The sequence below is a fragment of the Terrapene carolina genome, unplaced genomic scaffold, assembly GCF_002925995.2.
Source record: "Terrapene carolina triunguis isolate 2854851 unplaced genomic scaffold, T_m_triunguis-2.0 Scaffold714, whole genome shotgun sequence".
Taxonomy (NCBI): Eukaryota; Metazoa; Chordata; order Testudines; family Emydidae; genus Terrapene; species Terrapene triunguis.
Window position 1 is genome coordinate 19,298,861 of NW_020665065.1, and position 26,092 is coordinate 19,324,952.

At 42.2% G+C, this 26,092-nt stretch overlaps 1 protein-coding gene across 2 annotated transcripts in view; it reads right to left on the bottom strand.

Moving 5' to 3' along the window:
- Positions 1-5,166: 5,166 nt before the first annotated feature.
- The window catches only part of CDC42 (cell division cycle 42), a 26,947-nt gene continuing 6,021 nt past the window's right edge, over positions 5,167-26,092 (bottom strand). The window contains exons 2-5 of one of the 2 annotated variants that reach the window (XM_024208757.3): positions 18,686-18,758; positions 14,909-15,018; positions 14,597-14,794; positions 5,167-6,604 (exon numbers count right to left, since the gene is read on the bottom strand). In XM_024208757.3, coding sequence (XP_024064525.1) covers positions 6,515-6,604; positions 14,597-14,794; positions 14,909-15,018; positions 18,686-18,758 — 471 coding nt within the window. In that variant the 3' untranslated portion in view covers positions 5,167-6,514. Of the gene's footprint in view, positions 6,605-7,735; positions 8,145-14,596; positions 14,795-14,908; positions 15,019-18,685; positions 18,759-26,092 lie in introns of those variants that run through there. The other variant, XM_024208758.3, reaches the window with a different exon arrangement.

The following is a 26,092-nucleotide window of genomic DNA, read 5'->3' on the forward strand; positions in this document are numbered from 1 at the left end:
ACTGAAGGCTTTGACGATCAGAGCAGATAGTGATCTGGACTCTATTCAATAGGGAAACCCTGCAAAGCATCAGGGTGATGTGGTTCACAACAAATCTTGATTTGCCAAGAGAGGCTGCTGCCTTTTGTACAAAATGGAGCTTTTTCCAATGCTTAGGACTTCATTCCTTGACAGAAGCTGTAACTGAGCCTGGAGATTACACCAGGTGGCTCTCTCTAGCTAATTCACAACAGATTCAGAAAGCACTCAAATGTGCCATACTATGATGCCAAAACTGTCTTACAAGCCCTGCTCTAGCCCACTGTTGCATATACACAGGGCCCTGTTCCATCCTCACCAGGGGTGAAAGTAACAAAGGACTTACCGGTACTCCGGAGTCCTGAGCAGGGGGCGTGGCATCAACCGGAAAAGGCAGGGCCTTTAAATTCCCCAGGCCCTTTAAATCACCCCCGGAGGTCCCAGTTGCAGAGGCGGCTGGCAGCACCGGGGCTCCCACCGCTACCACAGCGGCGCTCAGGGCCCTTTAAATCACCATGGGAGCCCTGCCACCTCTACCCCAGGGCTCTGGCAGCAGGGCTCCCCGCAGGGGCTGGAGCCCCTGGCCCTTTAAATCACCAGCCGAGCGTACTGGCTCTTGCCGGTACGCCATACCAGCTTACTTTCACCTCTGATCCTCACTCTTACCAATACATCTTTGCAAAAAAATGACCAAGACACAAAGCTGGAAGGTACGGTGAATTTGGAGCCAACTCCCTGGAACTAGGCAAGGATTAGAAGTAGCTTAGGTTTAGAGAGTAACTCCACAGCCTAGCCACTAAAAGCTTTTATCCACTTTAACTGCAGCTGTGTTCCAGACCCAGAGTTAGTTGGGACACAGCTTTGTAAAGCTGTAGGGAAAAATCTCTAAATAATAAGCAGCCTACCAGAGAAATCAACAGCAGGGAGATAGTACGAGCATTGCTCTGGGTACCTGCTACCAAAAAAAGTTAGCACATTGCTGCTTAGGACTTAAAGATACCATTTTTCAGAATAAAAAGCTTTGGATACATCTGCTATTCTACCACAAGGATGAAGTTAGTACAAGTAAACCTGCTAGGGAATTTCTTCCCTAAGTGGCTTGGTTTTACTAGTTAGAAGATATATGGCCCATCAAGCACTTTTCTGTTACTTGGCTTGGCCTCCTCTTTAAAAGAGGATTACAACTCCCATTACTGTGGAGCACCATGCTGACGGATGTGCAGCATGACACTTCTCTGGTACTGTATCAATTTTTGCAGAATCAGAGCTTTCATTAACCAAAAATTCTGCTTCTAGCCCTAATACTTAGGTTAAAGATTTTCCATTGCAACCACCAAATTGCCTGCTAGAGGCCTTTCCACCCAGAGAAGTTTCCAAAATTTTTCCACCATTTCTCATAGCAGTTCAGCTCTGCTGATATTAGCGCCCAGGGGAAATGCAGGCAGGCTACCTGGCTAACGGAAGCTAACACTGATGTAACCTTGCTCAGAGCAGGTCTAGTTGATATGTATAAAAATGATCGGAGGCCCATCTACATTTGAGCTCCTGATATTGCTAAAGTGGGGAAAGCTGAACTAGTACTGGCACCAGATTTTTAAGGTCGACCTAGACAGAAAAAATACTTTTGAGAAGTGGGAACTGTTCACAGCACTGGAGTAATAATTAAAAGTTATATTATAGCATCTGCAGTATTGGTATGGCCATGCTGGTCCCAGAACATGAAAAAGATAAGATAGATGAGGGAGCAATATTAATTGGGACAACTTCTGGTAGTGGAAGGTACAAGCTTTTGAGCTACACAGAGCCCCCTTCAGGTCTGGGGAAGGAAATTAGATTTTCTAATAACTAAAGTCGGTCCAATAAAAGAACATTACCTCACTTACCTTGTCTCTTATTATAGTGTTGAAATATCAGCTGTTCACTGGCAGGATCTTTCTACTAAGAAACACTGGAAGTGGGGCAGGGAACAGAATTTCTTTCCACACCTCAGCTCCAGCCCCTACCCATCTGATATTACTACTGAGTTTGAAAAAGCAGCAAAGGGGCATTGCTGCTATGTACATCGGCCAAACTGGACAGTCCCTACGTAAAAGGATAAATGGACACAAATCAGATATTAGGAACGGGAATATACAAAACCTGTAGGAGAACACTTCAACCTCCCTGGACACACAATAGCAGATTTAAAGGTAACCATCCTGCAACAAAAAAACTTCAGGACCAGACTTCAAAGAGAAACTGCTGAGCTTCAGTTCATCTGCAAATTTGACACCATCCGCTCAGGATTAAACAAAGACTGTGAATGGCTAGCCAACTACAAAAGCAGTTTCTCCTCCCTTGGTGTTTGCACCTCAACTGCTAGAAGAGGACCTCATCCTCCGATTGAACTAACCTCGTTATCTCTAGCCTTACTCATTCTTGCTTGCATATTTATACCTGCCCCTGGAAATTTCCACTACATGCATCCGAAGAAGTGGGTATTCACCCACGAAAGCTCATGCTCCTACACGTCTGTTAGTCTATAAGGTGCCACAGGACTCTTTGCTGCTTTTACAGATCCAGACTAACACGGCTACCCCTTTGATACTGAGTTTGAGTACATTAACTTTACCATATAGCCTCTTTGAAACAGGCAACTACTTCATATGAAACCAGGACTCTGCTCTTAACTATGTTTGTTAAGCAGACTAAAGTTCTTGGGATGCTCTAATCCACCTCTTGTGAGCATACTTTCCAACCTCTGAGTGCATGCTCTTTTCTGAATGGACAGATAATATGAGAATCAGCCTAAAGTGATAGATTCTGGAAGCACTGATACAGGTACAACCTGTGACCAGGACACCAGTAGGCAAATTCAAGGCCACAGATACATTAGTACAGACTACTGTCTTGAACATTAGAGTGCTGGTAGTGTTTTAATAAAGTGCTCCCACAAAATTACTCTCCTGCCACTTTACCAATGACAAACCACTCATATAGGAGGATATTTGCTGTCAGAGAGGGAGGGGCTAGGGATCTAGCTATTTGTTCTCCTATTTAAAATCTAAGAAAATGAGGCAACATGATATAGTAAACATGCTTCTATTAAGCTCACCTACTACCACTTTGAGCCTGACAAATAGAGTTCACAGATTACTACACTACATTCAACTTGTATAAAGACTTTTTGGGTGTGGGAGCCAACTGCTAGCAGTAGCCTTGTAGATTTTTAGGACAGATGGATTCCAAAAGAGAAAACTGATCATTACATTTAAGCAAAACATTTTTTTCCCTTCCTCTAGCAGAGGTCCAAGCATCCTTTTAGTGTAGTGCCGAGTTAGAGAAGCACCTGTAGCACAACCGGGTGACAAGGCAAGGCAGCACACCACTGCAGCTAAGTAATAGAAAGAGGTAGTAGCTATGTTATCAAAGCCACATTATTCAAGATCTCATCCCCTTCTAAAACAGGAATATGCTTAGAGGTATGTATTAGGAGATGTTGCTACAGCTACTGGGGGGAGGGGCAGGGGGAAAGAGGCCCTCTGCTCAAGGTTTGTAAGCTAGTTTTGCAATTTAGATCATTCATCCTACCCAGCAACTAAGTCAAGACAGTCCATTGAAAACCCACAAGTTTCTCCATGAATCCAGAGAGGTTAGGCACTGGGCCAATTCTGACTGCAGGCCTTTCTTCCTAGCTAAGTTGCTGGGGTTGGGTAGAAGACTGGCATATCCCTTTTTGAGAGGGAGGAGGTACACGATGAGACATTACTGGTCTTGAATGAGACCAACCAGCCAACTAGCTGCATACACAGCTCCTCCATGAGGATGTACACAGGTGAAAAAGGAGACGTTTATGAGCCAGAGCAACAGCTTTAGAGAGTAAAACGGCTACTTCAGGAAGAACAATGGAAATTGATGCGTCTCCTCCATTTCAGGCTTTGTTTCAGTACGTCACTTTAGTGATGTGGTCCGCAAACTGTGGGGCGCACTCCCCAGGGGGGCGCAGAGGAACATTTTGTGAGCGTCCGGCAGGGCACAAGCCAACACCCACAGGGCAGGGAGTGCCACCCAGCCCTGCTCCGACCCCCGCTCTGCCTGCAGCCCAAGCTTCTCTGATGAGGAAGCCTTGGCTGTGCAGACAGATTCCATTACTGGTAAGGGGGGGAAGGGGAGCACAACAGGAAAAGTTTGGGCACTGCTGCTTTAGTGCCTGCCTTTAACTAAGCAAGCTCTGATCTAAATCCAACAGTGAAACTGGCATGTTCTGCAGGAGCATGGTCAGCTCTGGAGTCTGAGGAACAGCATGGGAAATACAAGTCCCTGTTTGTCCCTGCCATAGGCTGTCAGAAACCGGCAGCCCCCAACCTTTGTTGGATGTCAAGGCCAGTATTTCAACAGCATTGACAAACTTACCTTGAAGCACAGCCTTCCTACGCAATCAGAGAAGTTGAATTCTGCAAAAGCAGTGCTGAGTGGCAACACCAACAGCAAAGCTTAAAAGTTGGAAGCCACCCGGGTTTTAAGTTTTGTTACGTAGGTTGTTGTATAATTCTATTCAACTTCTTCAAACAAAAGTAATCTTCAACAAAGCTCTTTGGAACGTGTTTTAATCATTAATACAAAATAATGCTTCCACACTGCAAGACTTCATTGATCTCCACAGCTGAGAGAAACTGCTAACAAAACCAAAACACATGTTTGGAGAAGGGAACATCACAATATTTGGTTTCCTGAGATCTGTGCACAAACAGAAAGCAACATGGAGTTTCTGTAATAGCATCGCATCTCACTCCAGAAAAGGTAATCTAAAGATGTCATCTTTTCATTTATGAAAGATTTTGGAACATGTGAAATATTAAATGGTAAAATCTCAACAGCCCTAAGTTTAAGAGAACAGTATGCATCTCTTTACAGACCCTGATGCTATGGCAGTAATTTTCTGATGTGGAAGGATTACTTTGTGAGCATTACAGTAAGCTTGATAGAAATGAGACCATTAACGAGGGAGGAGAGCATGGGAGGGATAAATATTTGGAACTAGGTGTAAAGAATGGAATGAAAGCTACTCACAACTGGAGAGCAGGGCTCAAAGGGGGAAAATTGGCTGTGTTTGCAAGTCCTTAAAGAACCATAATGAGAGTCGGGGGGAAAAATTACCCTTAGGCGGGCTTGTGAAGATATTTTATGTTTAATACATCTGAAAAGAATGCATATACAAAGAACTTAGACATGAAAAAGCATTGGTTCAACATTAATGAGTCTACAAGAATTAGGAATTTGGGAAGACTGAAAGAATTCCCCATGTATTAAAAAAATTTGAATCTGCAAGCCAAAATATAGTTTTGGGAAAATCCCTATTAACACTGGAGTCTAAAGATCTCATACATGATCCTTATTAGACTGGAACCCATCTTACAGGCTTTAGGGTTACTTGCACGCACAATGCAGATAAAGGGGATCCCCTTAACTGGTCCCTATGGTGCCACACCAAACACTAGACATCCCTCCCCTGCAGTTCTTTCCTACTGAAGCAGGTCTATTTTTCCACCCCTCCTAAAAGGATGCTGAACTGTTCTGTAGGATATGCACCCACCAGCACCACTTCCCCAACTCACCTTAATACATCCCAGGCTCTTTAGAAGTGTCCTAGCAACACCACACTGGTAATTTGTAAGCCTGCCCGTACCAAGCAATTCAGTGATTGAGAGGAGTATGTGGTTTTGGGGTTTTTTTATTTTTTCTTGTTAAAAACCAACTATAAGTTGAGTGTGCTTAAAAATGTGCAGTTATTTCTTCACATTTGATGAAAGCCTGTAATGTCATTTGAGAAAAAAAAAATGACCCATTCCTCACCTCCACTGCCAATAAACTAATTTTCTTAAATACAAGTTGATGGTGCATCCACAGAGAAAGGAACAATTCACCTCCCATTTCAAAGATTTCATAACTTAAAAGGACAGGGTAGGAATTTCTGACCTGCTCAGAGGAAAGTGAGGGGGAGAGATAACAAGGCAACTTTTAGAGAAGGAGCACCAGCTGGGGACATCTTAATTTCAGTCCTCAAAACTGAGTCAGAAACATGCTCATATCCAGGCTGCCTGCTGATTACAGAATATAGCCCCAGAAGGTCAATGAATCAGAGTCTTGCCAGCTTGGGACAAGATTTCAGTAACACAGCCCAGAATTAGTCTGTTATAGAGAAAGTCATCACAAGCATGCCTGGATCTTAAACAAAAATTAGAAACAGTAAACAAAATAAAAAACTAGTACTGATCAGTATTTACTGATAATACATAATTACTCAAAATTAACTAGTCTTTAACTGAATTGGGAAGGGCACTGGGAATGAACACTAACATTCTCAACTCACACAGGGAGAGTGTGGGGGAGATGGGAGTGCAGGGCATTTGTCATTATTGCAAAAACAAATTTAAAATTTGTATCTTTAGTTTGATTTAAACATTGCTTTTAGTATGACATCAAACATCAGCTTTGCAGAGGGGCTGCGGAGGGACGCTCATAGCAGCACACACCTGCGACTCTTCTTCGGCTCCGGAGGCTCCAGGGCAGCCAATATCGCCTCGTCAAATACATTCTTTAGGCCTTTCTGAAAAGGGGCAAAGAGAGAAAGGGGCGGTCTCATTTTCTGGGTTGTTATAAAAAAAACAAATAAAACCAAGGCAGAATTAAACCCCAATAATGGTGAATAAAGTATTGAGATCTACAAATTTCCAGAAAGTCATTTTGCTTAACTTGGCTTTGTCCAAATTGTGTTGCTGTACTGAGCAGTTCTTTAGAAGAGTATCTGATATTCAGAATACAGTAGTCCTTTGAAACCATTTTCTGCAAACCAGTGTATTTCATAAGAAGCAAAACAAATACAGAAGTAATTGCCTCAGTCAATGGCGGTTTTATGATTAGTTTGTGGGTAACGAATTTCACATGCTAATGACAAAGCAGAAAGTATTGCATTCAGATGAAACAGCTGGCTCTGGAATACAGAATAGTAATGATTCCAGAACATGTTGCAATGACACCTGTGTTATACAGGAGGCAAGCATGCAAAGATGGATCGCAGTCTGGTATATTTTAATCAAGCTTCTGTTCCCCACACCAAATGTTTAGCAGCAGCCAGATAGAATTCAGAAGCTGTGCATGGTATCCGTACCAGAATTCAAGTGGGAGAATTACAAAATGGGTACTATAACATTGTATAAATGTTAAATTGAAGCCAGTGAATGCAAACAGAAATAAAGCTTCATCAGTCATTTATACAAACAACTGCAATTTTTAATTCCAAAATTTAAGGTAACTACAATTGAAGTTTTTCCCTTAAGACAAAAAACAGAAGCAAGAAATTAAAAGGCAAACTTTACATGTTACATTAACAAGCTTTAAGAATCAGTTTTTAAAATGTAGCGGTCTACTGGTGTTAGTGAAAGCAAGAATTTAACATCTTTGTAAAGCAGTAGCAGATACATTGATATTTCCTTCCCCCGAGGACTGACAAATACTCCACTACAGCACAGACAGCCAAAGCAATAGCAACAGAAAGTCTCACTGCACAAAGGAGAACCAGAAAATCCTTCACATTACACCATTACTTGCAGGTCACTTTCATGTATGTTTATCATGCAAATACAGTTAACAATAGACTCAAGTAGAAAATGAAGTGTGCATTTTTTTCCAGTTGGAGCTCAGGAAGATAAAACATGTCTTTATTCCTTCTTGATTAGGGTTTTTTTTTTTTTTTGGTTCTGTTTTTAAAATGACACACCCAGGCCCTTTCCCCAATAACCTAAATTGTAAAGCTATCCACATCTGGCAACCCAAGCAGCAGAGAGTTAAAGGAGTCCAGTTCATGTTCCACAGTCACAAATGTTTTACTAAGGAACTGTATATGTTGTTTTCAGTCCAAAAGCTAATACAGAGGTTGCTCTAAGATGTTAAGCAGAGACACGGAAGCTTTCAATCAGGATGGTTTTATTCATTTTTAATCAAGTTTCTACAGTAGTGGGACAGAAGAAGCAGCAGCAAGAGGGGAAGGAGAAAACAGTTTAGAATATACAGCACTTCCTTTTGGGCTGAGTTTCCGGAGGCTCGAGGGCAGCTAGGATAGCCTCATCAAACACATTCTTCAGACCTCTCTACAAGACAGAGGGGAGGAGAAAAAACAGCAGCCAGGTTAGAGGATTAGAGAAAAACAAGCAGATAAAGAGCATTCAGGATAAGTTGGGCTGAATTCACAGAAGCAGCAAGCAGATTTACTTTGTTGTAACAAAGTAGATCCTGGAGAAAATAATTCACCATTTAGGATGATCAGGAGATCAAACTAACAAGACAGACGTGTACAGAAAGCCAACAACTGGATGAAACATGTACACCCATAAGGACAAACATAGCAGAGGTTAGCGAGAACACTGGAATCTTAACAGAATCTTCGCTGCCACCTATCTGAACTATTAGACTGAACATTTCCAATGAGTTTTACATACAAACAAATGTGATACAAAACTAGCTTGCCCCATGTGGCTGTGATGGAAAGTCAGGTACATACATATCTTTCCTATCCACATTAGATACGTTAGCATTTTAGGTATGTGGCATTTCAAACTTGTGCTGATGTTCCCCACTTACTGCAGAAGCAGTTAGTTTTAAGTGGTACCTTCAAATTACTGGATTGCTATGTGAATTCAGCCCCTGAATAACTGAAGATTTCCAGCACAAACTGCTGGGCATGTTCACGCTGGGATGGAAGCAGGACTTGTGCCTGGTAAACCACTCTTCCAATGTAAGGGCTCAGTCATTTAACATAAGGCAATGCCTCATCAGTGCTATTATTTTGACATTTAGAGAGCCAACTATAGAAATGGTATATTCCAGTTAGTCAGCTACACTGTTACTAAAGCAAGTATTATAACCACTCAAGTTACAGGGAGACAGAAAAATGGTGTTAGAATTGGAATGCTTCTTTGACACTATGGAATCCAACATCAAGCAAGCAGTCAAAAGCTTTAAGAAGTCTGCAAGGGTTACACCCGAGCACAAAGCATGCATTAGAGCTCAGCGGTTCTCAAACTTCATTGCACCACAAGCCCAATCCCCACCGCCATGGGAGGAGGGGGGGCTCCTTGGGCTTCAGCTTCAGCCCTGGGCCCCAGCAAGTCTAATGCTGGCCCTGGTGATCCCATTAAAATGGGCTCCTGACCCAGTTTGAGAACCACTGCATTAGCTCTACGGAAACAGAAATTCTACAATATATTCTCACTGCCATACAATTCTAAGAAGTTACATGTGGGCACCAGAAGAGAAACCTTGCTTAGTTTATACTACCTGGACTTGCCTAACTTTACTGTCATGAGTGTGACCTGCAGAAATTCAGAGAAAGAGGTTTACAAGGTAAGAAACAAAGGAAAACAAAAAGGTAAAACTCATTCCTCAGAGACTACCATCTGTGCATAGGGAGGAAATTCAATCACCCAAGATGAAAAGCATTTCTCCCCCACTGATTTGATTGGGAAACGCATTCAGGTTTGAATACTGGTTTTAGGAAAAGCTTTAGGGTATGTTTTTAGACGTGTGTATATGGGAATATATCTAGTTGTGCTTTAGAGCTTGCAGAGGACACAAACTGGGGAAGCAGTAAATAATGAAGGGGACTGGTCACTGATTCAGAGTGATATGAATCACTTCATAAAATGGGCACAAGCAAAATGCAAGTGTATGCATCTAGAAAAAAAGAATATAGGCCATAGCCTCCTATCCTGTGAGTATCTTGGGCAGCAGTAACTCTGAAAAAAATGTGGGGGTTGCAGTGGATAATCAGCCCAACATAAACTCCCAGTCTGACTGTGTCCAAAAGAGCTAATGCAACCCTGGGATGCATGAACAGGGGTATCTTGAGTAGGAGTAGAGAGGTTATTTTATTTTATTTGTCATTGCTGGTCGAATGTTTTGTCCAGTTCTGGTGCCCACAGTCCAAGAAAGACATTGATAAAGAGGGTGCAGAGAAGAGCCACAAAAATGATTAAAGGATTAGAAAATATGCCTTACTATGATAGACTCAAGGAGCTCAATCTAGTTAGCTTAGCAAAGAGAAGGTTAAGGGGTGACTTGATTGTCTGTAAGTACCTACCTGGGGAACAAATATGTAATAATGGGCTCTTCAATCTAGCAGAGAAAGACCTTAGAATCCATTAAAGGAGACAGTCGCCTTTTGGGGGAAAAAATCACCTCTAGCTGAAAATTTTTAAGCCTATTATTGTTACAGGTAACACCTAAGATTGTTACAACTGAAATATAACTGGAAAAAGAATGTTTCTCCTCTATATTTCATAAATATGTCAAACATTGTATGTAAAATCATTTTCATTTCTTCTAGAAAGGAAGTGTGTTTCTCCTTTTGTTTCTGTGGATCTTTCAAAAGCACCAGAGGAGAGAGAAAAAAAATTGAAAGGAAAATGACTAACGTCACCAGGGCAGGTACAGAACTATTTTGAAAATAGATTTCAAATCAAGAGGTCTTTGACATAGAGAAAAAAGGTAGTCCATTAAGAGTCGTGCTTGAAATCCTTATTCAAAACATGACTCAGGCTGAATATGGATGTGTCAAAATGGTCAGTTAATGCTGAAGTCTGACTTAGCAGGGAGAGAGGAAGGAGACCAGTTTAAACTCCCCCCCGCCGCCTGCTAAACCTCTCCATGGTCTAGGGTAAATTGAGCCTTTCAGTGCTCAATAAATCTAGGACAGTTTAAAGATTAGGCTGCAAAAGTGATATACTGAGAAGACAACAGACCAAAAGCAGGTTAAGTAGCCTCTTCATAGTCACTAACACCTACTTTTTAAAGACACGCTTTAAAAAAAATTATAGGTTTTTCAGCAACATAGAATTGTAGTATCTGAGCAGCTCACAACCCTCTTATGACGTAGGGAAGTATTACACTTTTTACAGATAGATTGAGGCACTGATTTACCAAAGGGAGTCTATTAGCAGAGCTAGGAACAGTGTTAACCACAAGATTACCCTTCCTCTCAAATCAGGAGAAACAGCCATGAATTGACCCTGTACCTCCTATATGACAAACTCTGCTACTGAATCTCCAATGCTGTACAACAGACTCATCCAGCCAACACAAGGTGTGTACCAGATAGGTGCATGTTTATCTTCATAAGGTCCCAGAACTTATCTGCCTAGGATTCACTATTATTTTGATGGAAACACTGGCGCTTGAAACTTGTTTTTCCCCTCAAAAGAGTAAATCCCATCCATCAAGCATTGTCTCTGTCTGCCACATGGAAGCAACTCCACCAGGTTTCCCAATCATTTGTCTGTCACTAGCCATGACACACTAACATGACACTGGGCAAATTAAAAAGAACGGGGAATTAAAAAGATGGAGAAGAGAAGAAAAAATTGGTGAATCTACAATTTATTCCATTAAGAATTCTTGGGCAAGTTTAGAGATGCACAACGAAAGTGTATTTGGGTCATACAAAAGACCATAAGCAAACAGTTTGTTTACTCCAGCTAACCACCAACAGTAATTTTGGTGAACAAGGTATTAGTACACAGGGGAGTAGTTACATTTAAGAGATTTATCCATCCCCTTTTCCCAAAGCCCTGGGAAAAAATACTAACTACTCTATTTAATATTACAGGAGTAGATAGTAGAAGAGCAGCAATCCATGGACACAAGAGGTGAGGCATGAAAGGCATCTTTCTCCATTGATGGGAATGTCACAACACAATACCACCATCTCGCTCTTATATAGCGCTTCTCACCCGTGGATCTCAAAGTGCTTTACAAGAGGTCAATCGCATTATCCTTATTTTAACGATGGGGGGGGGGAGAAAGAGACTTGCTCACGGTCACCCAGCAGGCCACTGAGAGCCAGGAGTAGAAACTCAGATCTTCCAGGCCAGTGCTCTATGGATCTAGACTGTTCTCAAATGGTACCAGATGACAGAACAAGGAGTAATGGTCTCAAGTTGCAGTGCGGGAGGTTTAGGTTGGATATTAGGAAAAACTATTTCACTAGGAGGGTGGTGAAGCGCTGGAATGGGTTACCTAGGGAGGTGGTGGAATCTCCTTCCTTAGAGGTTTTTAAGGTCAGGCTTGACAAAGCCCTGGCTGGGATGATTTAGTTGGGGATTGGTCCTGCTTTGAGCAGGGGGTTGGACTAGATGACCTCCTGAGGTCCCTTCCAACCCTGATATTCTATGCTTCTATGATTAGCCAACACTGGTTCATACTAGTCACGAATTTTAAACCTCATATTGGATAGCAGTAGGATTACCAATGGATCCACTGTGCATGCATTTGGGTCTCCCAAGTAAAGACCTGTTTGCTCTCATCTTCAGAGAGCTTCAAGATATGCATTAGTAGAATTTTGGAAGAGGATGGTGCCCCTGAGGAAAAAAGCTTCCAGATTCTCAGACAGAATTAGCTTCTTACAAATTGAACTACCATTTCTAGAATATATGGAAAGCAGGAAAGAGCCCCAGGAAATATGGACATTTCTCCTCTTGCAAAGTTTTGAGTATGTAGTTTCTATTTCAATATCTGGAAGTAACAGAATTGATGGATGTTGAATTTCTAATACTGACTGAATGAGTTCTTACTCCAACAACTGTCAGTGCTGCATGTAATTTAAAACAAAATGATTTTATCTTGCATTTGCTCAAAGCCTGCAAAATGTAAGTAAAAGAACTGAAGTCCATGCCTTGGATTACCGGGGGAGTTGCCTCTAATTTCACTGCCATGGGTAACAAAAAGTCCCCGGACACGCTGTTCAGCAAGAATGCACAAGAACCTGGTTAACAGCATGTGGACAGTTGTAAACAGGATGGAATGATTCAAATCACAGATTTAAATCAATTTAAAATCAGAAAGCAGAAAACCTTGCTTTAAATCTTCCTGGGAAACAGTGACTCTGGGGGTTGTGGGGAATAATCAGCTGAACATGGAACTGCCAATATGACATTGTGGCCAAGAGCTAACGTGATCCTCGGATGCATAAATTGGGGAACCTTGAGTAGGAGCACAGAGATTATTTTACCTCTGTATCTGGCACTGAAGCAACCACTGCTGGAATACAGTGCCCAGTTTTGGTGCCTACAATTCAAGGAAGATGTTGATAAATTGGAGAGAGTTCAGACAAGTGCCACGAAAATAATTAAAGGATTAGAAAACATGCCTGACAGTGATTGAGCTCTGAGTTTATCTACTTAGCTTAAACAAAGAGAAGGTTAAGGGGTGCCTTGCTTACAGTCTGTAAGCACCTACACAGGAAACAAATGTTTAATAACGGGCTCTTCAATCTAGCAGAAAAAGGTATAACATGATCCAAAGGCTGGAAGTTGAAGCTAGACAATTAAGGCATAATTTTTTCCAATGAGGGTAATTAAAAACATTGGAACAATTTACAAAGAGGCAAGGTGGATTCTCCATCACTGAATTTTTAAATAAAGGGGTTGGTTGTTTTCCTCAAAGATCTGCTCTAGGAATTATTTTGGGGGTGTTTATGACTTGCGTTATACAGGAGGTCGGATTAGATGATCATAATGTTCCCTTCTGGCCTTGGAATCTATGAACAACAAATTGGGGTTAAGGCAAGATTTACAGAATACAGGAAACTGAGGTAAGGCTTCATACTCCAGATACTGGGCCAAGACAATGCATGACATTTTGTATCTCATCTTTCTACAGTTCCCCACGCATGTAAGGCAGGGACATAAGAAGCCAACTCTCAGTTTTCAGCTATCTGTGGATTCAAGTCAGATTAATAATATTTTAACAATTATGTGATTAAGAGCAAGCATGCCAGGAGTTTAAATTACTAGAGTCTATGTAATTATCTAAAGAAGCTGATTACTCTCTAGGACCTCCACAGGATTTTCAATTTTGTTGGCCTTAAATCACCACTGGCTTTAAAGTTAAACATGTTGGAGTTTATTTTTTTATAAATAGCTGCCACTGTTTATCTCCATTTCTGTGGATGGGGTAATGTCTTAGAGTTGCCATTTCATGGTTAGTGGATGTCACATTAGGCTTCTGGTGGGAGGCAGACATAAGAAACGCAGCTCACCATAGGCTGCATAGGAAGGGAAAGAGACTTTCAAGACTGCTATAAGGTCATTAGACTTGGGGGGGGAGGGGGGCGGAAGGGAGGAGTGTGTTAATTTAACCTTCTTTAAAGGGAATAAAACTGACCTTGGCAAAGTCTCTGCTTTCCCCAATGATAAACTTCATCCTGTGTCCTAACACACAGACAGTCCAGATCACAGCTTCCTATTTAAATGTAATCTTAAATAATTAAGACTACACTGCAGTTCCTCCAACACAGAACAAACCCAGGCATGAGATCCCCCTCTAGTTAGACTGTGCTTACTCGCCATGCTCGGATTTTCTTCATGCCACTTCTAATCCCTCATTCCTCAGAAACTTCCTTTCTGCTCAGCCATTTTGCATCCATACCAGCAGAAAGAGCACTCTCACCTTTTAACATGCCCTATTTAGCTGTGCTCCACAGCTGTGAAGGAGAAAAAAAATGAGTAGTGAACATAACCACAAAAGATGTTTAGTGGAGGATTCTCACCTGTGTAAGTGCAGAACACTCTACATATTTGACAGCCTTCAGGTCCCGGGCCAGTTTTTCAGCAGTCTCTGGAGTTATGGGCTTCTGCTTGTTCTTGGCAAGCTTCTCAATTGTTGAGGGGTCATCTCTGAGATCAATTTGGGTCCCAACAAGCAGGAAAGGGGTTTTTGGACAATGGTGAGTAATTTCAGGTACCCACTAAAGGGGACAAAGAACGTATTGTTACTATTCAAGCTCCTGAGGCAATTTCAAATGACACTGCCTAAAGCATTGCTACAGCTCCCGTTTTGGGAAGGAAGATGTCTGACAAACCTTTTCTTTCACATTTTCAAATGAAGAGGGAGAGACCACTGAAAAACAAACCAGAAACACATCTGTCTGTGGATAGCTGAGGGGTCGTAATCTGTCATAATCTTCCTGTCCTAGAAAAAAGAAAAACAGCAGCATTAGAGGGGGAGCCTTCAGAAGTCTGTCCTAGAGAAAGATTCTTTTTTAGTCAGATTACAAATGTTTATAGGATGCATTGGTGAAGAGTTGCATATCCAATTTGTATTCCAATAAAAAAACATTTTGCTTAACCTTACCCATTAGAGAATACCACCGCCCACTCCCACATAACAGAGCAGAAATCTAGTTATGTCAAATATGTTACATGGCAACCAAAATCACCAATTTATAGAAAGCATAGTCTTCACACCCAGTTCAACACAGCGCATCACCACCACACTCAAAGGGAAATAACTCATTAAAACTACCTTAACTCTGCCCTTGGAGTGATGCAAGCACAACATTTACAAAAAAGAATCAGAGAATCCCCAAATACAACTAAGTTTCAAATCATAAGTATTTCAAACTCTAGAATACTTTACTCTTGATTGTACAGTTCTGCAAATTCTAGCTATAGTAGAGTCCACACACAAGAGGTGCTTAAAATTTGATAACAGCATGCTGGAAGCCATCTCTGTTCATTAAAAAGCCTTGTGTCACCAATGCACATTGCTCCCATGTAAAAAGCCTAAGTAAAAAATGAAGTCAGAGTGGTGAGAAAATGTTGTTTTAATATCAGATGCAGATTACAGAATAAAGGCCTTATCAATTAAAGATAAAAGCGAAGCAGAGATGGAGACTATTTGATAATAGTGTTACAGAAACTACAGATTTAAGGGGGAGTAGTTAGGATTATGAAGGATCCAAATCCTATGACAGCACCACCTTAAATGCCTTAAGAGGACTCAAGGAGGGCCCTGGATGATGATGTGATCTAAAGGGATGCCACAAGGCTCTCTTCTTCAAGGCCATGAGATGGTTCCTCCCTCTCTGCAGGGCACAGTTAGATTTTGCCCAACTCAATAGTTTGGTACTTAATCCTAAGTGATCAACATCTCTGCGTTTTCTTTTTAGAAAGACGAGGTGGGTGAGGGAAGATCTTTTATTGGACCAACTTCTGCTGGTGAGAGAGACAAGTTTCCAAGCTACACAGAGCTCTTCCTCAGGACTGGGAAAGGTGCTCAGAGTTTCACAGCTAAATACAAGGTTGAACAGACAGAATATGTTCTAACTACCTTCGCTAAACTAAGGGAACATTTAAGGTGAGGTAGCCTGTTAACACCCTTTTAGTCACAGGACAAAAAGGGGGGTTTAATGGGTTACAGATTGCTGTAATAAGCCATAAATCCAGTGTCTTTATTAAAATCATTACTTTTAGTGTCTAGCAAAGTTACAAATTTAAGCTCCTAGGCTTGTCTTTTGAAAGTGTTGTGCAGATTTAAAGAAGTGTTTTAAGAAACAGTTAAGTGTGGAAAGGTACTGGATTCACAGATTTAGAAAGCAAAGTCACCTGTTTTTCTCTAGATTGCTGCTTGTCTGTGCTTTAACTAAGAATGCATCCTCAGCAAATCAGTTCTAATATGGAACTGCCTCTCGTGGCAAAAAAAGTGGTCTCCAAGGCCCATTCAATATTGAATTACTGAGATTTAACAAGGACATCAGTTATACTGGGTTTTGCAACATGGACAAATAACTGCTGTTTGATGTTAACTATTTTCTGTACAACTGACCTAGCTTAGAGTTGAGCTGGTAAACAGCTCCAGTCTCTCCAATTAACTCCTCCTCATGACATGCAGTCAAAGACTTGCTATAAATATTTTACAATTTGTAGAGCATTAATGGCATCAACAAACCTTTCCCATAAACTGATCTAAATAAGAGCAGTCCTCATTTTCCTTCAGTGTTTCTAGCAATACAGTAACTTAACTGAAAAGGTCATTAATGTCCCCACTATTTTAATCTGAATCATTGTGTATTTTTGGAACTACTTCTCATTGCTCCCATCTATACTGTTTGTGCTACATAGTTAAGGATTAATCAACAAATCTACTACATACTGTGCTGAAATTGTAGGTTCACAAACAACAGAACTGGGAAGAGTCAGTTTGGCTTTGTTATATGGCAGCTTTCCCCTGACTGTGGGTTTTGTTCCTATTTGCTCATTGTCTTTTAGAGAGACTAATCTCTTTGGGACAAGCACGGTCTTGGATAGCATCAAGTATCTTCACGCTCATTCACCTCATAATGACATAAAAATGCCCCTACTGGGTCAGACCAATGACTCATCTCACTCAGTATCCTGTCTTTCAACAGTGTCCAATGCCAGGCGCTTCAGAGGGAATGAACAAAACAGGCCATTGAGTGATCCATCCCCTGTTGACCACTCCCAGCTTCTGACAATGAGAGGCTTGGGACACCCAGAGGATGGGGTTGCATCCCTGACGATCTTGGCTAATAGCCATTGATGGACCTATTCTTTTTTGAACCCAGTTATACTTTTGGCCTCCACAACATTGAATTTCATCTTCCATTTTGTTACCAATCACCCAGTTTAGTGAGATCTCTTTGTAACTCTTCACTGTCTGATTTGGACTTCACTGTCTTGAGTAATTTTGTAACATCTGCAAATTTTGACACCTCAGTATTGACCCCTTTTTCCAGATTAAGAATTCTTTAGGCATTGGAATTATAGGGGCTAACAAAACCCAGAGTTTTAAACAGTTTGAAAGTTGAGCAAGAAGGGGATGGAATTTTTAGTCACTCCCGTATATAATATCACCGATTGTCCAGTCAGCCTAGAGCATTTCAGTGGAGACAATACACTAGAAACGGAGGTAAAAAACCCCACACGTTTTAAAATATAACGCTTTCTAGCCTTTATGCTCCAGCAAAAAAACCAGCAAAAACAGGCAGACACCCAATTTCTTTCTTTGAAGATCACGTTTAATGAATAATTCAAACACTGGGCATGTATCCTGCCGATTTTACTTCTTTATGACAGATAAAGGCAGCACGACAGGTTGATGCCTAAACACAAGCAAATGTTTGACTTTACAAATTCAGGTTCTATCTAGGCCAGAAGACAGGCTACTGGAAAAACTAGTAAAATTACTGTACCACATGGACTCAAGAATGAAAGTTATGTAACAAATAGGGAGGAATTTTAGTCAGGATTTTTAAGAAGTTTTAACGACTCTTATTTAACTTCAATGGCTAACATTTTGAAAAGAACCCTCAATTCAAGATTCAACACTCCCAGCTGTCTAATAAAGGTTTTTGTTCAAATATCTTTCAGTCATCTCAGGGTTTACCTAGACCAAGATGGGTTTTGTTTTTTAAATGTGACAGCTAACGTTTTAGAACTCTAATGCAGATAGGACTTTGAAAATATATTAATTAAAAACACCCTTTATCCTAGTTTATTCAGGCCCCCCAGAGATCCTCCAGAAAAAACAGAGAAGAATGAATTGACATCTCGGGGGTGTTTTAAGATTTAAAAAGGTAGAAAAGAGTATAAAAGCCTATCAGACTCTTTATTCATCATAAGATAAAGAAGGCACAAGCTCAAATTAAAAAAAATACTTACCAAGTCACCTTTAAAAAATTGGAAAGTTGTTATTAACCGCGATAAGTCTGCCATGATGGCTGGCAAGATAGATTGTTGCATACTAGTACAGTTTTTTCTACAAGGAACTCATTGTGCGTAACTAGTACCTAAATGTTACAGAGTTAGTGTAAATACAGAAAAGTTAACATTCTCACCTGCAGTATCAAACAAGCCTAGGGTATATGGCTCCCCACCAATCATCACTGTTACAGCATAGTTATCAAACACCTGGATTGGGGGAAAACACAGTATGTCAATAATCTAACCTTTCATTTAGAAAAAGTTAAGCCCGTATAGATCAAAGAAATCCTTCCAAACATGAACTGAGTATAAATTAATAAAGTGAAGTCTACTGGAGCATGCAGACCTGAAACAGTATCTCAATGGAGTGAGAACTCTGGAACACGATGTAAAATATCAATACTAACCATTTCACTTGTGATCATTTTAGCAGAATTAAGTTCATGTGTTCCCCCATTACTGCTGGATGTAGTAACAGATATCAGGGCAGGAGTACAACTGGGCAGCTAGTTGCTGACAAAGGAAGTGGGACATTCAAAGCACTCCACTTCCAAACAGAGTCACTGCTGCCCAAAATGGGAAGGAAATATACACCTTCCTTAATACCAGAAGCTTCAGTGCCCACCCACCCTGCCCCTACACACACCCATCCTTCCCTACCTTTCTGGGCACCAAAATAATTAATTACCCTATTCAGCTGCCAAAAATATCCACCATCTCTCCCAAGTCTACAATGTAATTGCACATTTTCAACTATGAGCTTCTAGGACAGATTTACTTTAGTGGGACCGGTTCAGGATACTGCGGAGCAACACAGAGCTTGGGCGAGGTTGGCGTTCTGTCATACTTCCGGTCACGTGGGGCGAACGGAAGCGGCGTATGTCACGTGGCCCTTTCTGGGCTCGTTTTAACTGGGGAGAATGCAGTTCCTCCTTCCGTTCCTTTCGCGGGTGCGCGAGAGGCAGCTGGAGAGCGGTCAGCGGCCCACGAGGTGCGGGGCTGGGGGAGCAGGGACGGACTGGCGGTCTGGGCTGAGGGGATCCTGTGGGTCGGGGCGGTCTGTGCGGGGCGGATTGGAGGGGCGAGGTCTGTGTTGGGGGGAGGGAGTTCTCTGGTGGGTTGCATGGGTGTGCGTGTGGGGTGGGTATGTGTGGAAGGAGGGGTTTAGGGGAGGCTGGGGGGGCGAAAACAGGGATGGGCGGTCTGGGTGTGTGGGAGGAGGAGCTAAGGGGAGGCTGGGGGGGTGAATGCAGAGATGGGTGGTCTGAGTGTGGGGGGGATGGGTGTGTGGGAGATAGGGTGACCAGACAGCAAATGTGAAAAATTGGGAAGGGGGTGGGGGGTAATAGGAGCCTATATAGAAAAAGCCCCAAAAATCAGGACTGTCCCTATAAAATCAGGACATCTCGGGGGTTGGACTAGATGACCTCCTGAGGTCCCTTCCAACCCTGATATTCTATGACTCTATGACTCTATGACAGTGAAATTTTAAAATTTGGGGGAAGCATCAACTAAGCTATGTCTACTAAAGGTTCAAGCCACATGACAAGGGACTTGATCATTTCTGGCCTCTGGAAAACTATTATTGCCCTGTGAACCTTTGTTCTCATGTTTATCTAATTTCATCCTTGTTGACCCTCCAATACTGACTAGCATTGCTGCAACCATAGCCAGTCTCCTCAGCTGCAGAAAATGTATAGTTTGAACTCTCTTTTCTTGACCACCAGCCTTATGTCAAGAGCTTCCTAGCGATATTCCCATCCCCTCAAGATGGTGCCTATCATAGGAGACATCCTGCTAAAGGTCTGAACTGCATATGAAGCCCTCACTTCCTTTGTCAGCAACTATCTGCCCAATTGCACTCCTGCCGTGCTGTTACTACATCCTTTCAAAACTTTGGGAAATCTACCATTGAAAGAAAGGAAGGAATGCTTCTTGGGCTACTGTGTGAACAGAAGACGCTGCTATAACCACCACATTTTCTATAAAGGTCCAGGAAATTGTAAGCAGCACCCTCATTACCACAAAGGGGAAATGGCCCCAGTTTTGGCTTTCTTCTATAATCTGATGAAATCTGAAGTATTGGCAGGCAAATAATTCCTTCTTTGGGGTCAAGTACTACTCCCAAGTGAATTATGGTATGTGTAGGCATTGGGTGGTCAACAATTAAGCAGTGTGCCACTGAGTATCCTCAGAGTGAACTCCATAATGGTCTATATCCTCTAGTAGTTGAAATACCTGATAAGTATATGAACCAGAAGTGGACAGATAAGTATTCCCTGTACTCAGAGGTTGCTGATCATCACTGTGACTATTATGCATGCTGTCATAAGGTCCAGTGGGTAACACTTGCTACTGGATGTCTCAGTAGAAGATAAATCTGTGACCACTTCAAGAATAAACTTTGGGTATGGTTTAACACTTTGTCCTTTCACACAAGAATTATAGGCAAAAAGAACAGGAGTACTTGTGGCACCTTAGAGACTAACAAATTTATTAGAGCATAAGCTTTCGTGGGCTACAACCCACTTCTTCGCCCACGAAAGCTTATGCTCTAATAAATTTGTTAGTCTCTAAGGTGCCACAAGTACTCCTGTTCTTTTTGCGGATACAGACTAACACGGCTGCTACTCTGAAACCAAGAATTATAGGGTAGGTCAGTTATCAGGGCTTGAAGTTCATCAAACCTTCTCATAGAAGTGATGGCTATTAAGAATGCTGCCTTGGATGACAGGCAGGAAAGAGCATTTTCATAGTGGTTCCATCAGTTTTGTTAGCACTGTTTAAAAGTTCCAAAAAGAGGGACTGGTTCTTTTGCAGTAGTAAAGCGTGTGAGGCTTTTCAGGCATCAAAGTGATGGGATGAAAGAACGCTAACTCCATGCTAGAGCATGATAACCTGATATGGCAGCCAGATTGATTGAAGAATGACAGGAGTACTACAGCTGAATTAGTGACCTGTCCGTGTTGAAAATTTCTTTCATGTCTTACTGTAATTTTATTTTGGGTGGAATTCCTAGATTGTAGCAAGACTGCTGGAAATTGAAGAGAGTAAGCTAGCTCTGTGGAAGCCTGCTTCCTAGGATACATGCTATCAAGTCTGGAAACTCCAAAATGGAATGGAGAATTTGATCATACCTCTGGAGTATAGGAGATCCTAACAGAGAGGAAGTTGATAAGAAGTAAGCTCTTTGGGGCCCGGATTGTCTTTTTGTTTGTACAGTGCTTAGCAATAGAGTCCTTGCCTCTAGGCCAGAAATGGGGAACCTTTTTTGTCTGTCTTGGGGCATTCCAGTGCATTTACGTGGCCATGGACTTCTTGGGGGGAGGGATAGCTCAGTGGTTTGAGCATTGGCATGCTAAACCCAGGGTTGTGAGTTCAATCCTTGAAGGGGCCAGTTAGGAATCTGGGGCAACATTCTGTCTGGGGATTGGTCCTGCTTTGAGCAGGGAGTTGGACTAGATGACCTTCTGAGGTCCCTTCCAACCCTGGTATTTTATGATTCTTGTTCATGTAAATGGGCTCCTAGCCCAGTTTGGAAGCATCTGTGGAGATAATTGCTAAGGAAGCTAGTGGGTTGAAGGAAGCTTTCATTACATTGTCCCTGGGCTCCTGCCATCTGAGCTGTTGTAGGATGTGAAGAATTGGTGAACAGTCTCTCTAAGGTGTCCATTTTTAGGGTGTGATTTAGGGATACCCAGTGTGGTAGAGGCCTCATGTGTAGGTATTTATAGTCATATGTGAACAGACACACCAATGTGAGGAAAAGCACTGTTCCCTGACATGGTTTCTTTAAGACAGACATGGCTTTTCAGATCTTTCTTCTGGCAGAAAGGCTTCTGACAGAGTTGGGGCCAGAACTGCTCCTCCTTGTAAGATATCCTCCAATATAAAACAAGCATACTTTTTATTTGCAGACCAAGAGTCTGCAACAGAGGATGTCAACCTAGAAGTAAGTATGCAAGTGCCTGGCTGAATCATGCTTGAATGAGCCAAAGGTTCAGGTAGGGTAAGATATGTAATTACCATAGCTAAGCACTTCGAACACCTTTGGTGCCATGGATAGCTCAAAGGCCTGCCCTCTGTACCAATAGTACCTTTTTCCCCAACAATTACAGATATTTCCGGTGCAACTGTCAGATGGCTATGTAGAGCGGGGGTGGGCAAACTACGAGCCACGTCCAGGCTGTCAGACCTTTTAATCTGGCCCTCGAGCTCCACTGCCCCCTCCAGCGCTCCCACTCCACCCGCCCAGCACTCCAGCTGGGGAGTGGGGTCGGGGGCTTGCCCCGCTCCAGCTGCCCGGCGCTCCTGTGTGTGAGAACACGCATGCTACTCTGGCTACGCAACCCAAACATGCCTCATGCGCCATCAAAGAGCCTGGAACATGCAAGCCCAGGTGTCTGCTACTTGTTGACTTAAGTGACTTTCCTAGCACCCAAAGGTGATTTGATTGTGGGCTGTTGAGACCTCCGTGGGAGGAGATTCTGAGAGCAGGGGGCTGGTGAATCTCAATGAGTTCCAATGACTGGAAGCTGACGCCCGACGAATCCAGGGTAACATACAATTTATGTTCAGACAGAAGCACAATTGTGTGGTAAAAATCAACAAGCAGCCCAGTAATGTAATTTTCTAACAGCGTATTGTTCAACAAAATTATTTTTAATAGTGTTGATTTTGAAACAAACCTGTGTTGTCCCTATCTGAACATGAATTGTTAATTTTGTGAACATTCATGGCCCGCCATACAACCTCCATACCCAGATGTGGCCTTCAGGCTAAAAAGTTTGCCCACCCCTGATGTAGAGACTACCATTTTGTTTAGATGAAGACCTGCACAGCCAGCTTAGGACAGGGTAGGGATGACTCTTCAAGCTCAGCATCCTGAACTTGAGGGACCTGATGAATCTGCTTCATCTTGGATTCAGAGAGGCCTTCTACCTTCTTTGATATCAGCAAGCACCCGAGGTAGACTCATACCCCACTACTGTGGTTTGAGCATTGGCCTGCTAAACCCAGGGTTGAGAGTTCAATCCTTGAGGGGGCCATATAGGGATCTGGGGCAAAAATCTATCTGGGGATTGGTCCTGCTTTGAGCAGAGGGTTGGACTAGATGACCTCCTGAGGTCCCTTCCAACCCTGATAATCTATGATTACTCCCTCTCCCACAGATACTTCTTGAAGAACTGTCTCTATAGCTCCTTTGTTGCAAAGGTATTCTCAGAGGTGGTGAATATCTTGGACTTTGCACTATTCCCCTTCCTTCTATTGCTGAGCGTGCTCTAGGAAGAGGGGAATGATGGAAGCTGAGGAGGTGGAATAGAGTGAAAGAGAAAGGGGATCCACCACACTGGTATAGTGACAATGCATCAGTTTCAGATGAAAGCCTTGTCTATACTGGGGTTTTCACTATTGCAGCTACATGAATGGCTCGTGCGGTGCAGAAGTGCAAACCATTACTTGCACCAGTGTAAGCTGAAAGTGTGAGTTCACAGCATACACCAGTGCCTAAAAAACCAAGTGTATGCAAAAAGTGGCAATCCCCCTTCTCCTTCACTCTACTCCAAGAGTAGTCAATAGACAGACCGCTGGCCAAATCTGGACCACCAGACGCTTTTGAATGGACGCCAAAATCTTTTTTTACTTATTATAATTGTTGTTTTTCCTCTGGAGTCTGAACCTTCACTAGACCTTCATCAAGAAATTTGGACCTTGACAAAAAATTGACTATCCCTGCTCTTGTCAGCTTGCTTTATACTCCCTTCTCCTTGAGCACAACCAGCAAAAGAGGATCTCCACTTTTTTCTTGCTAGAATAATATGACTGACTAAATGAGTCATGTCTAGCCAGTTACTCTCTACTCTTATTGGTATGCTTTTGGAGGGGAGGGGGAGGAAGAGAGACTTACTGTCCATCGTAACTACAATCATCCCAGATTCTACCTCTGAGGTAAAAAATACCAGTGGGGGTAAGAAAGCATATTTCAGCAATCCCACACCGAACCCTTCGCTGCTTTTAAAGTTTCCTTGCCAGGAATCACAACTGATCATTTAACACTGTTGCAGGCACCACAGCAGAAAATAGCCTTGCAGGCACTCAGTCAAGTTTCTTTTCCAGCTAGAAATGCCTTTGAGACATTAAGGCTGGCTGACGACAAATGGATGACTCGTTTTCATTTTAGAAACAATACTGGCTGTTGTATTGCTATATTTTTTTGCCTGTGTTCTTTTATTACTATGAGCATTGGCAAGAAAAATGAAAGTCACTGTCCATTAACAGGAGTTTGAAATAAGCCTCTGTGCATTCACACTAGGGAGATGGGCCTGTAGAGTTGCAGGCCAATAGAATATTCCAGCAGCAGTGCTCGTTGGGGCTCCCGCAAGCAGACCCTACCCACTTTCAGACTGAACATTCTGCATGCAAGGCTAGAAAAGGGGATGTAACATAACAACCAAGGATCCTTCCACCTGAACCTCAAAGCTTGAGAGTAACAGAACTCCAAGGAAGAAGGGAAGATGGGCAGTATGAACATGCAGAAGCCTATCTTGACCACCACCAGCTACTGCTAAGTAACTTTTATTTCTTTAAGGTCACTTACCTTACAATAACTGCTGGGAATTTAGCAAGCAGTGCTACCCTTCCCCAGAAAGGTGGGCTTAGGAGTCCTAGATAAACAAAGACTGAACACTGCTCTCAAATGTGCATAATATCTTGAGGCTTAGTGGAAGGCATAAGGCTTATTAAAAGTATGTATTGAGCTCCATGTAGAAGCCCTACGGATTTCCTACTATGGGAATACATTGTAGTCAAGCCCCTGAAGTTGTCTTAGCCCTAGTGGAATGAGCAACAAGCCCTTCGGGCACAGGAATGCTGGCTATCTTATGACCTCTTTAATACAGACTCTGATCCACTTGGACACGCACTGAGCAGTAATAAATTTCCCTTATCACCATATGCAATGAAGAGACGGTGAATTTTTATGGTAGAAAGCCCTCTTGACATCTGCTGCAAGTAGTTGTACATGCAAGTACATGTACCCCTAAGGGTACGCAGAAGTCTTCCAGGGGGTACATCAACTCATCTAGAGATTTGCCTAGTTTTACAACAGGCTACATAAAAAGCACTAGCAAAGTCAGTACAAACTAAAATTTCATACAGACAATGACTTGTTTATACAGCTTTATATACACCATACTCTGAAATATAAGTACAATATTTATATTCAATTTATTTATTTTATAATTATATGGTAAAAATGAGAAAGCAATTTTTCAGTAATAGTTTGCTGAGACACTTTTGCATTTTTACGCCTGATTTTGTAAGCAAGTAGTATAAAATAAATTAAATTAATGGAGATATCCTATCTCCTAGAACTGGAAGGGACCTTGAAGATCGAGTCCAGCCCCCTGCCTTCACTAGCAGGACCAAGTACTGATTTTGTCCCAGTTCCCTAAATGGCCCCCTCAAGGATTGAACTCACAACCCTGGGTTTAGCAGGCCAATGCTCAAACCACTGAGCTATCCCTTCCCCCCCCCCCCCC